General features: G+C 36.6%; 1 protein-coding gene across 5 annotated transcripts in view; it reads right to left on the bottom strand.

The window, feature by feature from the left end:
- Nucleotides 1-17,973, bottom strand: part of ADAM23 (ADAM metallopeptidase domain 23) — a 160,224-nt gene that overhangs the window by 56,884 nt on the left and 85,367 nt on the right. For all 5 annotated transcript variants that reach the window (XM_067026671.1, XM_067026674.1, XM_067026672.1 and 2 more), the window contains exons 5-9: nt 10,521-10,603; nt 9,411-9,474; nt 5,473-5,545; nt 4,589-4,665; nt 2,916-2,981 (exon numbers count right to left, since the gene is read on the bottom strand). In XM_067026671.1, the coding sequence (XP_066882772.1) occupies nt 2,916-2,981; nt 4,589-4,665; nt 5,473-5,545; nt 9,411-9,474; nt 10,521-10,603 (363 nt within the window). The remainder of the gene's footprint in view (nt 1-2,915; nt 2,982-4,588; nt 4,666-5,472; nt 5,546-9,410; nt 9,475-10,520; nt 10,604-17,973) is intronic.

Here is a 17,973-nt window from a genome sequence, read left to right as displayed (position 1 = left end):
TATATATAATGTTTAAAAAATTATCATTTCCTATTTGTATAGTTACTGAGATCTGCTCTCTGATTAATGGCTTCATGTATTTTCCTAATAGAGATTTGGTAGAACAAGAGATTTGGAATTACAAGTCATGGGTTGGAGAATTCTTCTATCAATTACCAGCTGTATGTGAATGCACTTTGTGAATTTAAAGGCACTGTATATATCTTAACTATTTTCACTACTTTAAAAGTACATATTGGATGTTGGAAAAAGTTTAACCTTCTAAATGCATAATTTCACAACATGCCACAGTGTTAAGGATTGAGAAGTAGCTGGACAAAATCTCAATGTCCCCAATCAACAAAAATAATTCAGATGAAAAAATTATCTTGGGGTTTCAAGGAAATTAATGTCCATCAGAAACTCATATTTTAGGGCTTCCCTGGTGGCGCAGTGGTTGAGAGTCCGCCTGCCAATTCAGGGGACACAGGTTCGTGCCCCGGTCCGGGAAGATCCCACATGCCACAGAGTGGCTGGGCCCGTGAGCCATGGCCACTGAGCCTGCGCGTCCAGAGCCTGTGCTCCACAGCGCGAGAGGCCACAGCAGCAGGAGGCCCGCGTACCGAAAAAAAAAAAAAACTCATATTTTAGCCTTCATTATCTAAAACAGCTACCCACCCATTTGGTTTTCTTTCCTATCAGGGAAGATTTGTCCTAAGTTGTACGTAATTATTTTTTTTAAAATTGTATGTAATTCCACTAATTCTGGTTCTTACTGACATATCTCAAGCAATGTACTTAAAAGCTACTGGTACAGAAAATAAATCTGCATACCATACTTAGAGGAATGCTATTGCATAACTTCATGTTCAGCATAATTGAGCCAGTGCTTGGTAATTAATAGAAAACACCTGTTAAAGTAGAGACTCAAAAGTTTAAATATAAATTAAATCATCATTTTAAGAAATGTATGGTTTCAAGGTCTTTTCTACTGATTAGAATTTCACTTTTTCATTTTTGTATGAAACACAACCTTATTCTATAGTCTACTAATCTAATTTTGATTTCCTTAAAGAAAAATAAGGACTTCAACATATTTGCAAAGCAATCAGAATTTATGCTGCAATCTTTCACAAGTTTTTCACCTATACCTGACTCTTAGGTATGTCTTAAGAGTCTCACCTTTATAAAGTCTCTCCAGAAATGTAACTTAGTTTTCATAAAGCAAATTACTCTTTGTCTTAGTTTATATAATTAAAAAAAAACAAATTATGTAATTACAACAAAAATTACAAGTGGCCTAAACAGTTTGGAAAGTGGGGCAGTGGGCTGCTGGAGCCAGCTCCCACCAGTTCAGGATTCAACTGGATGCATCTTTTCCCAAGTCCTCATTTAATGACCTCACTTTGGTAGCATGAAATTACCCACGGTGGGAGTATTTACACCATAGATATAAACAAACATTATAAATCAAGGCTTTTTTTCAGAGAGTCAGGTATTAAACATTTACCAGCACAGCACAAGTAGTGAGTATACAGCTGTCCCTCAGTATCCGAAGAGGATTTGTTTCAGGAGCCCCAAAGATGCCAAAATCCACTGACGCTCAAGAGCCTTATATAATCTGGTGCAGTACATTACAATGGATTCAGTCGGCCATCTGCCTCTGTAGACAACTATATTAGCAAATAGCATACTGACCAAGACCCTTCAGAATGCTCTAGGCTTCAACCAAATTATTTTTTTAACTCTATTATTTTTTAATTAATTTTTGTTGGAGTATGGTTGCTTTAGAATGTTGTGTTAGTCTCCACTGCACAACAAAATGTATCAGTGATACACATACAGATATCCCCTCCCTTTTGGACTTCCCTCCAATTTAGGTTACCACAGTGCTCTAGGTGAGTTCCCTGTGCTATACAGCATGTTCGCATCAGTTGTCCATTTTATACATAGTATCAATAATATATATGTGTCAACCCAAGTCTCCCAATTCCTCCCAACCCACCGCTTTCCCCCTTGGTATCCATACATTTGTTCTCTAAGTCTGTATCTCTACTTCTGCTTTGCAACTAAGATCATCTACACCATTTTTCTAGATTCCACATATATGCGTTGTTATATGATATTTGCTTTTCTCTTTCTGACTTACTTCACCCATTTTTTAAAAATTAATTTATTTATGTATTTATTTTCGGCTGTGTTGGGTCTTTGTTTCTGTGCAAGGGCTTTCTCTAGTTGTGGCAAGCGGGGGCCACTCTTCATCGCGGTGCACGGGCCTCTCACCATCTTGGCCTCTCTTGTTGCGGAGCACAGGCTCCAGATGCACAGGCTCAGTAGTTGTGGCTCACAGGCCTAGTTGCTCCGTGGCATGTGGGATCTTCCCAGACCAGGGCTCAAACCCGTGTCCCCTGCATTAGCAGGCAGATTCTCAACCACTGCACCACCAGGGAAGCCCTTACTTCATTCTTTATGACACTCTCTAGGTCCATCCACATCTCTACAAATGACCCAATTTCATTCCTTTTTATGGCTGAGTAATATTCCATTGTATATATGTACCACATCTTCTTTATCCATTCCTCTGTCAATGGACATTTAGGTTGCTTCCATGTCCTGGCTATTGTAAATAGTGCTGCTATGAACATTGGGGTGCATGTGTTTTTTTGAATTATGGTTTTTCTGGGTATATGCCCAATAGTGGGATTGCTGGGTCATATGGTATCAACCAAGATATTTTATAAGGGAAATGGTTAAGCAGAGTATGGTTAAGAAAGTTCCTATTTTATCTTCAAGAAGGGCCAATGGACGACAATAATTGTTTTCATATATCTTTTAAGCACTGAATCACATTTTATTTTGACACAAGTTAACAGAAGATTATTATTCTTTCTTAAGTAAGCTGTCAGATCTAAAATTCATTGATTCTATATTCTTACCGTTTTGTGATCATTAACAATCATAAGTTCCAAATATTTCATTTCTTCAAACACACCACGAGATGGCTGTGGAAAATAAAAATATGTGGTCAGAATGGTGGTTGATAGAAAATATCTCTGATGCTGACTGTTAAGTGGTAGACTGACTTTGAATTTCAGAAGAACTCTTTGCTGCTCACTTTACGAACATCCTCAAAGAAACTTGGTCAGGGAAATGAAAAAAAAAGTGACTGTAAAGTGTGGGCAAACATACAAGTATTCAGAAAAGAACTGTATTTAATTATCATTAAAGTATTCATCCAGATAGAGCTCATGTTGCTTTTATTTGATTTTTATATGTAAAAATATTCTAGAGAAAAATGTTCAGTGTAATTCTGTTAAAATAAATCTCAATTTCTTTGGCATTAAGATATGATAAAAATATTCACATCTACTCAAAACTTCAAAGAAAAACTGTACAAAACTTTAATAAGAATAGCACAGTACATCTGGAACAGGTACCAATGTAATCATATAGAAACCTTAATTCAGTGGAGTGAAATTCTCATGATTACTACTAGATAATCCTTTAAGAGCAAGGGCTAAGGATTTTAGCTGTCGTTTGGACTTTTATTTCTTTTTCATAGTTGGAAGAGTACATGATCATTGATCAGTTGTATTTGATAGGGGCGAGCTGTAGTGAAACATCAATAGCCTATATAAAACTTATTACCAACTGCATCTTCAAGAGTAAGCAAAAAGAGATCTCTAAGTTAAAAAAAATTGTTTCCATAATCACCATAATACAAAGACAGACTCATAAAAGAGGATGATTTGACCTACAACCAAGTTTTTGATGGCTGGTGGTCTAATTTTTTCACAAAAGTACATTCAGCAAAACATTATCTAAAGTGTGCAATTTTCAGTATAATTACTCATTAAGTTATCTAGCAAATTACCATGCAATCTATATGCCATGGAATTAATTTTTGGTTACATAGCATTCACCATGTAATTACTAAACAGTCCCCATCATTACAGCTTTCTAATCTATTATGAAATAGACTAGGAAGATAATTTCAGTTACAAAGCCCCTATACATTTATCAATACATGGGAGCTCTATGACAGTTGTTGATTATATAATTACATGATTCTTATTTAGTAACTATCATGATACTAACGGTCAAAGAGATTTATTCTGTTCAGAAAAATACATCCAGCTTCAAAGTGTGGTATAACTGTTTTTAATTTGAAAAGAAATACAAATAAGCATGATTAGTCAACATTTCAAAACCTAACTCTTCCCCTACTTTTTTGTTAGTAGATTATTTTATATGATAAGTCATACCAGAAAAAAATAAACAAATAAAAAGCCTGCTCTACTTTCAATAGAAAAAATGCACTGCAATTTTCATAAGAAAAATGCTTTGAAAACAGAGCTAAAACAATACATTCTTCAGATGCCTTCAGGGTTCATAGAACATCAAAATCAGTTTATATCACTTACAGGGAAAGCTGAATAAAAAGCACCATGCCCATAAGACTCAAATCATAGGGTATTTTGGTTTGGGGTTTTGTTTGTAAGAGGAAATTGCCCAAATCTAAACCGTTTTAGGTACACTTAGCCACAGTCTGATGACAGGCCCACAATTTGAATGAAAGAGCCCTGCCTACGACTCAACGCACACTCACATTCACTGCTCTCTTCCTTCTCCTTTTCAACCACTGTAATTCAGATAGGAAGGGCCACTGGTCACTGCTTTCCATACCTGTGCAAAAGAAAAAGAATACCAAAATTTATGTTTGACTGCATTTCGATGGGAGAATGTTTTGAAAATATTATATGAAGGAATAGTAGCACTGATAGCATTTGTCATCTCAAAATCAAAATAAACTAAGGTGAAAAAAGCACGCCAATCATTAAATATTTCACATTTTCATAGTCACAAATATCAATATAATTCAAAGGTATAATTTTCTTCCAAACCTCATGAAAAAATATGAGCTATTCAAGACTCCTTGGAACATGCATATTTCATCTACAAACACCTGACCCTGGATATCTGAAAATTTAGAAGAATTCTACTATGCTTAATTCATTTTAGAATTAAAAATAATGTGTTGCATAAGCTTTTGCATAAATTACTAAAGATTTTGGGTATTAATCTATAGAAGTAACATCACATACTCCAATAATCCAAAAGAAGCTTTTGCCAAATCAGCATGCTTGAGATGCCACAGGACAAGACCATAAGACACTAAAAGTTGGTTAAAGAGCAGCAAACTTCCAGGAATATCTAAGGATGAACCTCCCTGTAAATCACTCTGTTAAATCTGGCCACACTCTCCAGTTCCTAACACAGCTTTACTTCTGGGCTTCGTATTTCAGTCTTTCCATCAGAAATGACTCTCCATGCTTCATTACATGAAAGCCACAGTTCACTCCACTGCGCACCCAAACTGTTCACTCCAGATCTCAAACCTACTCCATTTCCCAACAAGCCTGCATGTCCACTGAGCTCCAAGTCAAGGCTCCTAGTACATAAAATAGAATGGCTTCTTTAATTAAAACTTACTGAGATTCTTCATTTGCTTAGAATATTGTCCTGCCAAGGTTTTCTCGATTTTGTGTGGTCGACCTGTGCTTTTCTGAAAGAAAAACAACTGTAGTCAATTAAAAAGCAAGATGTGATCACACCTCTACGCAACAGTGTTAGCACTTTCTCTAATATCTTTCCTAAAATGGAAACATTTATATGCTGATGTGTTAGTTATCAAAAATGAAAAGTAGATGGTTTATTGAAACTTGAATTTTCAAGAAAATAGAGCATCATCCAATTGCCCCAGTTTAGATAAAACCATAGTTTCATTAGCTTCTCTTAAACCTTGGCTTTCTTCAAAGCCATGAATAGGAAATTCACAAGAAAAAAACACAAATGGACAATGAATATATTTTTTAAAAGGTGAATACTACTTGAACACTCCTTCAAAATGCATATAAAAAGCTATACCAATTACTGACTTCAAGTTGGCAAAGGTTTAAAAATTATGATAACTCTAGTCAATTATAGTTGCAAGGCAAAACACTTTCACACTGCTGGTAGGAGAAATTGGTAGCATAGTTCAGAGAGAAATTTAGCAGTTCTATCAACAATCTGGAAAATATTCATATCCTTTGCCCTAGATAATATACTTTTAGCAAAGTCTTATTTCCATCACTACTATTAGCTTCCATTACTGAGTGCATAGTATGTGTCAGCCAATTTAATCCTCACAAGAACTCCATACAGTGCATATTTTATCCCCATTTTACAAATTAAAATATTGAGGCTCAGAGAGATACATTGTTGAGTTAAAATTATATTACAAAATAATGATCTAATTTATTTTTGAAAATATGGGAGCATTGAAAAACTGGAAGAATGTACACTGAAAGGTGAGGAGAAGTTATCTCTGGGGGATAATGGATAATTACTATTTGGTTAAGTATTTGCTTAATTTGCTTTTCCAAATTCCTTACAGTGTTTTATAATCAGAAAAGTTATTTTTAAAAGTGTTCTTAATAGATTACATAAAAGACTTACAATAATGAAAGGTCTTGCTCTTTATTACTTGAGAAATAACATGAATTCTTACTATAAATACTTGATCCATATTACTGGACTTATTATAAAGCATATTAAAATTAATAATAATAATAAACTAAACATCAAAAATCTAAATTCAGACTTCCCTGGTGACACAGTGGTTACGAATCCACCTGCCAATGCAGGAGACACAGGTTCAAGCCCTGGACCGGGAAGATTCCACATGCTGTAGAGCAACTAAGCCCGTGCACCACAACTACTGAAGCCCATGCACCTGGAGCCCGTGTTCCGCAACAAGAGAAGCCACCGCAATGAGAAGCCCGCGCACCGCAACGAAGAGTAGCCCCCGCTCGCCGCAACTAGAGAAAACTCGCGCGCAGCAACGAAGACCCAACGCAGTCTAAATAAATAAATAATTAATTTTTTTTTTTAATGGACTGTATTTTTTTTAAATCTAAATTCAAGTAGACTAAACTCTTAATTCCGGTATCAGGTGAAAAGAAAGATATAGAGTGATGAAACTCACAACCAGCAACATAATTTTTAAAACTGACTAATTTAAAGTTTCAAGCACTGTTCCTTTCCCTCTACCCATGATGAAAATGAGGATAAATCATTACATGATTATGTAATCATTACATCATGAATGAAAGGCAGGCAGTAAAAAAGGAAGGCAAAAAAGAAAAGGCATGAAGTATATAACAATCAGCTCCTAAAGAATATGATTATGGGTTTAACAATGCAAAAGCAACACTTTAAACATTATGATAATAACAGTTTATAAATTTCTTCAAGAGTTTAATGGACATAGTCACATATATTTATTAATTCATCAAATGTGTAAAATTGCCCTACTAGGGATGTAATGAGAAATTATCTCATTTTACCTATTTAAAAACTCAAGGCTTAGGGAGTTGTTATTTTGGGTTTTTTGTTTTGCTCTTTGTTTTTGTTTTTGTTTTGTTTTGTTTTGTTTTAGAGTCAGGGTTATTAATCAATGCCAGAAATCAAAGTCAATTTTTTGCTTGATGAGTCAAATAATTTTGCTCTGTACAGGTTATCTACCTACAATTGGAGTAGGGGAAAAATATTTTACTTAATCAAAATGTCTTTATCTAGGTGGGATGGTCTTCATTATCTGGTCATTTTTATAATTACTAGTTGAAAAATAATACTGGTTTATTCAAACATAAAACATTTAAAACTTAATGACTTTTCTGCCTCAAATTTGAAATTATCCCATATTCATACATACACAGCAACATAAAGAAAATAAACATTTGTCAACTGTTCTTGTCAATAGCCTGAATGACTATTTCCTGTCTCAAAATTATTTTGTCTACATTTGAAATCTCTAAAGATTAAAAAAAATTTTTTTTCTGTTCCCCATCAATGATTGCAATATCCTGACTCTATCACTTTCAAACTATTCTTTTCCCATTAGCAGTTCTTTTCACTGATATGACTCCCCTACTGTTACCTCTTAGTGCCTTCACCTCCTACCATTCTCCCCTGTCTGCTCCTCTCCTACCTAGTTGGGTTCCTCACAGTTCCTAGAACACGCTGGGAATACTCCTGCCTCAGGGCCTTTGCATTTGCTCTTCTCCTGCAATGCTTTTCCAGCCCCCTAATTTCCTGAGGGTTTTCATTCAAAACTCACCACCTCATTGTGTGTTAAAATATAAATTTTAACTCTCCTCTCCACTTTCCTGGCTTCATTTTTTCTCCTTAGCATGCATTATCTAACATACCATATGCAATTACTTATTAACCTATTTATTCCTGTCTCTGCCCCTGTAGATTACAAGCCCTACTGGGCTCAGGCTCTGTGCCTATTTTGTTCACCACTGTATCTCCAGCTCCTAAAATACTACCCAGTATGTAGAAAGCCTTCATTACAATATTTTTTAATATATATATAAAATATTAAATTTGGTTGCCTTCTATTAGTGAGCAACATGATTAGAGTACATGATTTACCTTTTTTCCAGTTTTATTGAGATCTTATTGAAATATAGCATTGGATAAGTTTAAAGTGTACAACATAATCATTTGATATATGTATATATTAAAGAACGATCACCACAATAAGTTTAGCTAACATCCATCACCTCACATAGTTACACATTTTTTTCTTGTGATGAGAACTTTTAAAATCTATTCTCTTAGCAGCTTTCAAATATACAATACTGTATTGTTAACGATAGTTGCATTCTGTACATTACATCCCCAGAATTTGTCTTATAACTGGAAGTTTGTACCTTTTGACCATTTTCATTCATTTCTCCCACTGGCCTCTGGTAACCACTAATCTATTCTCTGTTTACGAGTTCAGTTTTTTTAGATTCCACATGTAAGTGAAATTATACAGTATTTGTTTTTCCCTGGCTGATTTATTTCACTCAGCATAATGCCTTCTTGATTTCTTATCTAGGTTGCTGGCCTATACATGACTCCTAACATTATTTTCTGCCCTATCTCAAAAGAAAACTAAATATTGTATAATGTAATCATAGTTCAACCCACAGATTTCCCCACTGAAGATTCTTAGACTCACAAAAGTTATGTACTTGCTTACAGCATACAATTATCTAAAGACCGTGAGAATAAAAGCTAGCTTAAAGGAAAATAAGGTGGTCAGTACAAAACAAAGCATCCTCTCTGCTCTTTCAGTAGACTGGGAAGAACTGGTCTTAGCTTTAGAAAACCTAGGTTTGATGCCTCTTACTATGCCTTACGGGTATGTGACCTGGGATGTACAACTTAGGCTTCAAAACTCATGGTATGAGTCCAAGTGTGAAATAAGGTGCTATAGATTAATGCACTTTGAAATCTACCAGATTGCCTCTTTATTGCTCAAAAACAAAGATGCTGGGAAAGTAAGGAAAAGGAAACCATAAGGAAATTGATGTCACAGTCAGACTCACCTCATCATAAACCAGCTCCAGTGGTTCTATCATATACACAAAGGTATTATCTTCAAACATACCACTATGAAAATAAACCACAGGAGCAGAGAGTTAACAAATATAGCAAACATAGTATGTCTTTAAAAATAAAGACTGTATCTGAATAAATACCTTTATACTGTCCCAAATCAAATTCACATACCTGCATGGAATCACACTGTGGTCCCACCACTGCACTAGACAACATATAGGCTACAGAGAGTGTAAAAAGTGTACACCAAGTGCATACACATTATACCTGGCATAATTAATTTTTGAAATTAAATGGACAGATAAGAAGATTAAACTGGGATAGAACTATTCATGCTGTTCCAGTATCTCAAGTTATTATTATAGAACCGTGTACAGCTAGCACAAATTTGTTATGCAAATCCAATATCATCTGTGAGAAAATAGACAGGTTCTTCATGTATAAGGAAAAGCTAAAACCATCTGATTCTGAAGAGGCAAAAAAGAAGTATCTTTATGCTTGCAAGTTGCGAATTTCCATTAAGACTCTGTGTTGAAAATCGCATTTAATTTTGAGAGACATAGGATTTTTTTTATAAAGCGTGGAGATAGGATTTTCAAGATCCCTTTCATCACATGGCCACAACAGACCTTTACATGAAGTGTTACTGTGTTCGAGTCTAAAAGGCACCTACAGATGGTTTTTAAGAGCCTGCCTGAAAGCCGAAGCATGTTCTCCTCTCTTTCAAACCCCACCCTTGCCTGGCCACCTCCTGCTTATCCTTAGGTTACGCTGAGTGATATTTCCTCTGGGGGATACCTCTGGGAAACCTTTCTGGAGTAGGGTCGGTCATCCCAAAAGTCCCTGTCCTTCCCCTTCACAGTACCCACCAAAATGGCAACTAAATAATTATCTGTATAATCATTTGTTTAATCTCTAAATCACCGGCAAACTCTGTGTTAAGAGAGCAGGGACTTTGCCTTCCTTGTTCATGACTCCACATCCACTCTCTAACCCAAGACTGGTACAGAAGAGTCACTAAAATAACTATGAAAGACAAGATGGAAAGGGTGAATGGATGAAACCAAGTTCATTCGCCCAATGACAGTCCCACATACTGAAGTCCATTGCAGGTCGACAGAGCCACCCTGGAGTCCTTGATACCTCTGATGTTTCCATGGTAATAACAGTGCTCTCCACCCTGCAATGCAGAAGAAGATGTCATTGATAAATTATGCTTTCTCCATCACGATTCACTCTTTGGGATGATTCTGTAAAGCAAAAAGAAAGGCAAGGATGATCCTAGAAACTCCTTCTGTTTGATAGGAAATCTCAAAGAGCACTAGGAGATTTTTCAACTTTTCTATAAGAAGCAGGTGTATATTCAATGTAATGAAGGAGAAAAGCCTTTAACAGAGGACTAAGACACCAGTGCAACTGGAACAACTTATATACCTTTCTTAAGCATGTGAGGGAGTAGACACTTACCAGATATTGTTAGGGAATAAAGTCTTCTACGTCACTGAGGAGAAGCCCCCAAAGGTGCTGATTAGAACCATTTTTTACGGAAAACTACACAAAGCTTGAGGATTTGCTTTCTTACCTTTTAAAATCAGTTTTTAAATTTTTTTAGTAATAATATATGAACTCAGTTTTCAAAGGCAAATAGTAACTGCGAGGACTGTTTTAAAAAACACAGCAGTTTCCTGTCGCTTTCTCTCACCACCGACACATTTTGAACACTTAGCTGTTTCTTCTGTTGTTTACCAATGTATTTCTGAATGGAATATTTATACTGTTATGTCCTGATTTATTTCACTTTCGAAATTAGAATATAGAATAGATAATATAGAATCTAATATAGAATATTAGATAAAAATATTAGATAAAAATCTAATATAGAATCTTGAAATCCCCTCTCACCCCCCATACATTCCAACACACATCACAGGCTTTTGGTTCAATCGTTATTTAGTGTTTGTATTATGACTATACACATATTGTTCATAGCTGTGCCACTCTGACTACCTTGTCTTTTTTGCTCCATTTTAAATGTTTTCGAGAACTTTTATTTTCTTCTTTGCTTTTCCCTGTATTTAGCACGTACATAGACCCTATTATCTAAAACATTATCTACAACTCTTCTAGTATGGTCCAACACATCAGGTAATTTATCACATCCGTTTTGTTCCTGGAGACACCCCTCTTGCTTCACCCTCCTGCTGGGCCTGATGCACAGCCGCTTTACAGGACTTGTCTGTAGCCTCATCCTGGGCACTCCTCTGTCCCCTTTCTGTATTGAATCCTAGATCCCATGTCTTCTCCATTCAAGGTCCCCTTTCCTGGAGGTATACATCCCCTGGTAATTTGTTGAAAAAGTGTTTGTAGAAGATAAATTTGATGAGAACTTGCATGTTTGAAAACCCCTTTTTCTCTCTTCACACTAGATTGATCTTGTGGGTGGGTAGAGAATTCTAGACAGGAAATTATTTTCTCTCAGCATTTCAAAGGCATTGTGCACGGTCTTAAAGCTTCTAATGCTGCTGTTGAGAACTGAAAATTATTCTAATTGTTGACACTGTCTATACAATCTATTTTTCCCCTTTCAAGAAGACTGTAGGAAATTCTATTCACACCCATTTTCACGAAATCTCAGGATGTGCCTCAGTGGGGACTTTGCTTACTGATTGCACTGGGCACTCTGTGGCATCTTTGAATCAAGAAAATGCACTCTACCCAATATGCTGTAATAATCTATATGGGAAAAGAACCTGAAAAAGAATGGATATATGTATAATATATGTAACTGAATCACTTTGCTGTACACCGGAAAGTAACACAACATTGTAAATCAACTATAGTCCAATATAAAATAAAAATTAAAAAAAAAAAACTCAGACTCCTCATGAAACATATTTGAGCTTGTGGCAGCGCAGGTAATAAATAATATATCCATTAAAATATTTTTAAAAAGAAAATGCATGCACTTCAGTTCTGGGAAACTTCTATTACTTCTCTGATAACACCCCTCCTTTCCATTTTTCTCTACAAGCCGAGCTTTTCTACCAGAGTAGAGAAGGAATGGCTGCCTGTCTATCTGGGGTAGGGAGTAGATCAGGAGTTTAGTATCCTCTCCATGTAGACTTTCAACCAATCTTTCTGTTTTCTGGAACCTTCAATTCCTGGGGCTTTCTGGGTGCAGGGACACAAGTTGGCTTTGTTTGGCTTGGTTTTGTCCCAGCGGAACTTAGCAAAGCAAGAAAAAACTCAAACCTAAGACAACTACTCCTCATTCGTCTGCTTTCTATCACCTACAATTTTACGGACACTTCTGATCAGCTGTCTTTTCTTCTCTTGTCTTTATCCTTGTGAGTTTACACCCTTTTTTTTTTTTTTTTTTTTTGGTACGCGGGCCTCTCGCTTCTGTGGCCTCTCCCGTTGCAGAGCACAAGCTCCGGACGCGCAGGCTCAGCGGCCATGGCTCACGGGCCCAGCCGCTCCGCGGCACGTGGGATCTTCCCGGACCGGGGCACGAACCCGCGTCCCCTGCATCGGCAGGCGGACTCTCAACCACTGCGCCACCAGGGAAACCCTTACACCCTTTTAAAAAATTCCTTAACTGTTATTTGAGTGTCTTATTACCAGGAAATTGAGATAAATATAAGCACTGAATCCACATTGCCTAACCAGAAGCTTCCTATTTGTCTTCTTTTATTTATTTATTTTATATTGAAGTAGAGTTGATTTACAATGTTGTGTTAGTTTCAGGTGTATCACAAAGGGATTCAGTTATACATACATATATATCTCATTTTTTTCAGATTCTTTTCCCATATAGGTAATTACAAAATATTGAATATAGTTCCCTGTGCTATACAGCAGGCCCTTGTTGGTTACCTATTTTATATACAGTACTGTGTATATGTTAATCACAAATTCCTTAAAGAGAATACTGACTATGACTTTTTATTAATGATTTACATTCATCTTGATCACTGCTTACTAAAGTGTATTACAATAGCCTCAGAGGCTACTTAAGTGCCTAAAGGGCTTCACCCACACATCAAATCACCACTCCCCAACGAACTGTTTGTTTCCTTTTAGTAACTATAATATACACTTTCAATGTTGGTTTCTAAAATTGGTATTCTAGTATTTTTACTATTTTGTGAAGGATTGCTTTTCCGTTCTCAAAGAGCAACTCTATATATAAATATTGACTTCTATATAATATGTCAAGTTCTATCTGCATTTTCAACTCTGGAACTTATAAGCACAAATGGTATCACACATTTCAGTAATTTGAGAATCCAGGTTGATATTTGGCAATTAAATTTCAGACTCTTCCCATTATTCTAAAGACAACCATAGGTAACTGTAAATTCCATCAAACCAGTTATTTAGCACTTTGTGTCACACCAAAAGGCTATCTTAAGTCAGGTGATTGTTAGAAGTACACAGCAAACACTGTCATATTTACTTGACCTTTCTAAGAAGAGCTCTGTTTTTTAGATTTTCCTACAAACAATCTTTTTCCCCCCAAAAAATATGTCCAAGTCCTTTCTTAGATTTCAGTTTCATTCACTTGCTGAAGGTTGATGCTCTCTCAATATAAAGGTCATTGGTACCTGTTTTAATTAAGGCAGAATATTATCTGAAGGGAACTGTTTGGTTCCCTGTATGTCTGGATGTGGATCACCATATTTTCTCGACTTTAAATGATATTTGTGGTAACATCTAATCCCTGATGTTTATCATCATAAGAAAGCTTTAATATCTAAATTGTGGAATTATATTAAGCACTATAAGCAATTTGGCAGGTTCTAATTTAGTGTTAGTATTAGTAGCATTAGAGGATTTTCTGAGTTTCTTATTGCTAAATTTATACCAAGTTTTTGAGAAAGCATTACCAGAAAAATACTGTTTGGCAACTCTCCAGATTATGCAGCATTTTGTTAACACCACTACAAAGTAACATCTTCGGATATTTCATATTAAATAAATCCCCGTTAAGAAGACGTATTCCCTCTTGGATATCAGGATGACAGGAGCGGGTCACTGCAGAGGGGCCCCTTGCAGAGGGCCTCGTTAACAAAGACACTGAGTAGTCAGCTCTGTGGGTGCCTCCACCCAAGGAACTAGCTATCTGGAACACTCACTGTCTCACTGTAACTGCTATCTCTATGTACAAATAGGAAGACACTCAAAAAGTGCTAAAAGGCTCTGCCAAAGACAGCAAAAAGCCAAACTAAATCCCACAACTTCAGGCTCCAGTGTTTCTTTCTCCAATCAGGAAGGCCTCAGACAGTTCAAGAGCGCTGGCCAGACCCTTCGAGGTCACCACTTATGAGTGGATCACAGATCTGTGACTAGGCAAACAGCAGACAGGAGAACCAAAACGGGCTCATTCAGCACATGACACAAGTCTATGTGTGCCTCCATGGGCATCAGCATTTTCAGATTAAAAACTGTCAGTCAGTTACTTATATTCAACAAAAATGGAACATCTAAGAAATGAAGATTACTGGGTAGTCAAAGGAACTTAAAATTCCTAGTAAGTGTGCTCCCCAACTTTCTCAGCCCACCACTTCCACATAAAATCCCACAAGCCAGATAATGCTCAAACAACCCCATTGGAAACCATCAGGCAACTCCCGCAAATAATAAAATACCGAAGTCATGTGCCTCCTTTAACACATTTCCTAATCAGATGTATAACAGCTCTGTGAGTCTAGTGATAACTTGGCGAGGGGAAAAAAAAAGATTTGGCTCCCTGGTATTATTGACTGAATGACAGGAATGATTTGATTCTACTCACTTTATTTTTTTTCACTTTCTTTTGTTCTTTGTTTAAAATTGGAATATAGCTGACTTACAATGTTGTGTTAGTTTCAGGTATACAGCAAAGTGATTCAGTTTATCTATCTATCTATATACTTTTTTAGATTCTTTTACATTATAGGTTATTACAAGATATTGAGTATAGTTCCTTGTGCTACAATACAGTAGGTCCTTGTTGGTTATCTATTTTATCTAGAGTAGGGTGTATATTTTAACCCCATACTCCTAATTTATCCCTCCCCCACCTTCCCCTTTGATTTTACTCATTTTATTTTATTTATTTTTTTTTTATTTTTATTTTTTATTTTTTTTGCGGTATGCGGGCTTCTCACTGTTGTGGCCTCTCCCGTTGCGGAGCACAGGCTCCGGACGCGCAGGCCTAGCGGCCATGGCTCACGGGCTTAGTTGCTCCGCGGCATGTGGGATCTTCCCGGACCAGGGCACGAACCCGTGTCTCCTGCATCGGCAGGCAGATTCTCAACCACTGCGCCACCAGGGAAGCCCTACTCATTTTAAATAGAACCTATTGGAAACAGAACCTATCGTTTCAATATAATTTATTTTAAAATTGCCCCACCTTTGTGTCTGTTTAATTATCTCATCTGCTTCAGTAAAGTTCAAGCAGCCAATTCTTATTATCTTCATTGCTTAAGAAACCCTCATAAACCTGGTCATTCATGGTGACCAGGCACTGATGTTTTCAATCAACTCCTGTACATCTGGATAAACATTTGAAAAGAAACTCCACAGGCCACATCTCACAAATGTGTATATTATGATATTCCAGGTTCTGAATATGGTCATTAAAAACTCTGACACTATACTCAAGTGATTATTCTATATGCATATCTTTAAATACTTCAAACTTGTCAGCTAGCATGATATATCAATCTACTTAATAAATCATTGGGCAGGTTACAAAAAAAGAAATGTTTTTAAAAATCTATGGGCTTCCTTGGTGGTGCAGTGGTTAGGAATCCGCCTGCCAGTGCAGGGGACATGGGTTTGAGCCCTGGTCCAGGAAGAGCCCACATGCCGCGGAGCAACTAAGCCCATGCACCACAACTACTGAGCCTGCGCTCTACAGCCCGCAAGCCACAACTACTGAGCCCACGTGCCACAACTACTGAAGCCCACGTGCCTAGAGCCCACGCTCCACAACAAGAGAAGCCACCGTAATGAGAAGTCCGTGCACTGCAACGAAGAGTAGCCCCCCGCTCACCACAACTAGAGAAAGCCCACGTGCATCAACAAAGACCCAGCGTAGCCAAAAATAAATAAATAAATTTTTTTAAAAATCTATAATGGGACACATGTACCTGAATTTGAATACTACAGAATAAGGACACAAAAAACATTTCAGAGAATTGGACAACTTGAGAATTCAACACCCTTTTAATTATTTACCTTCATTAAACTCAAGGGGAAAAACATGTTCAGGTATGAGAACAGTTTGGCTGTACTATATATATTTTAATGCTGTATACATTTTTAATAGTTCACACAAATCATACTATTCAAATTTAAAATAGCTTTGTAAGGAGCCAGTGTGGTCTGCTCTCTTAATTTCCTGGGGAATTTTTTTAGCCTCCCAGTCAGGAGCCTTGCCCACAGAAGCCCATCCCCTCTGACTATAGTCTCTGCCAAGAAGCCTTCATGGACAAAGTGAGCTTGAGATGAACCATGGTAATGATTTGATAAGGAAAGCATAAAAACATTCTAGGAGGGCGACGTGATTAAAATGACAAAAGAACAAAGGCGAGAATAGAATATACAACCCACAAGGACAGGGATTTTTATCTTCTTGGTTCACTAATGCACATCCAGCTCCTAGATCAGTGACTAGATCAGAGTGAGTTAAATCAGTATCTGTTTAATAGATAAATAAGAATGGCTTCTTCATGAGCCTAAGTGACAAGACCAATCTGAAAGGACCAGAGGATTTATGTTTGTTGTGACAGTGGGTAAATAAACTCCCATTACCTACCTGAGAAGTTTTTTATTTTAAGATGCTCTTTTATAGAGTATAATTCAGTGATTTTTAGTATATTAAAACAGGGTTGTGTAACAATCCCCACTTTCTAATTCCAGGATATTTTTATCACCTCAAAAGGAAATCCTTTGCCCATTAGCAGTCATTCCCCATTACTCCTTATACCTCCCTAACCTCCCCCAGGCCGTGGCAACCACTAATATACTTTCAGCCTCTATGAATTTCCCTACTCTGGACAGTTCAAATAAATGGAACCACATAATATGTGGTCCTTTGCAACTAATTTCTTTCATTTAGCGTAATGTTTATAAGATTCATCCATGTTGCAGCATGTATCAATCAGTACTTCATTCCTTTTTATAGCTGAATAATATACCATGTTTTGTTTATTTATTCACCAACTGATGGACATTTGGTTTGTTTTCATTTTTTTGCTATTATGAATAACACTGCTATAAACATCCATGTACAAATTTTTTTTTTTGGACATACATTTTCAATTCACTTGGATATATACCGAGATGTAGAATTGCTGGGTCACAAGATAATTCTATGCTTCATTTTTTGAGGAACTGCCGAACTCTTTTCCAAAGCAGATCCACCATTTTCCATTCCCATCAACAGTATAAGAGGGCTCCAGTTCTCCAAATCCTTGTCTGCACTTGCTATTGTCCATGGTTTTTTTTGTGTGTTTTGTTTTCTTTTGTTTTGTGATATGCGGGCCTCTCACTGTTGTG

This window comes from Kogia breviceps, chromosome 2, assembly GCF_026419965.1.
Source record: "Kogia breviceps isolate mKogBre1 chromosome 2, mKogBre1 haplotype 1, whole genome shotgun sequence".
Lineage (NCBI taxonomy): Eukaryota > Metazoa > Chordata > Mammalia > Artiodactyla > Physeteridae > Kogia > Kogia breviceps.
This window is presented reverse-complemented; position numbering and strand designations above follow the sequence as displayed.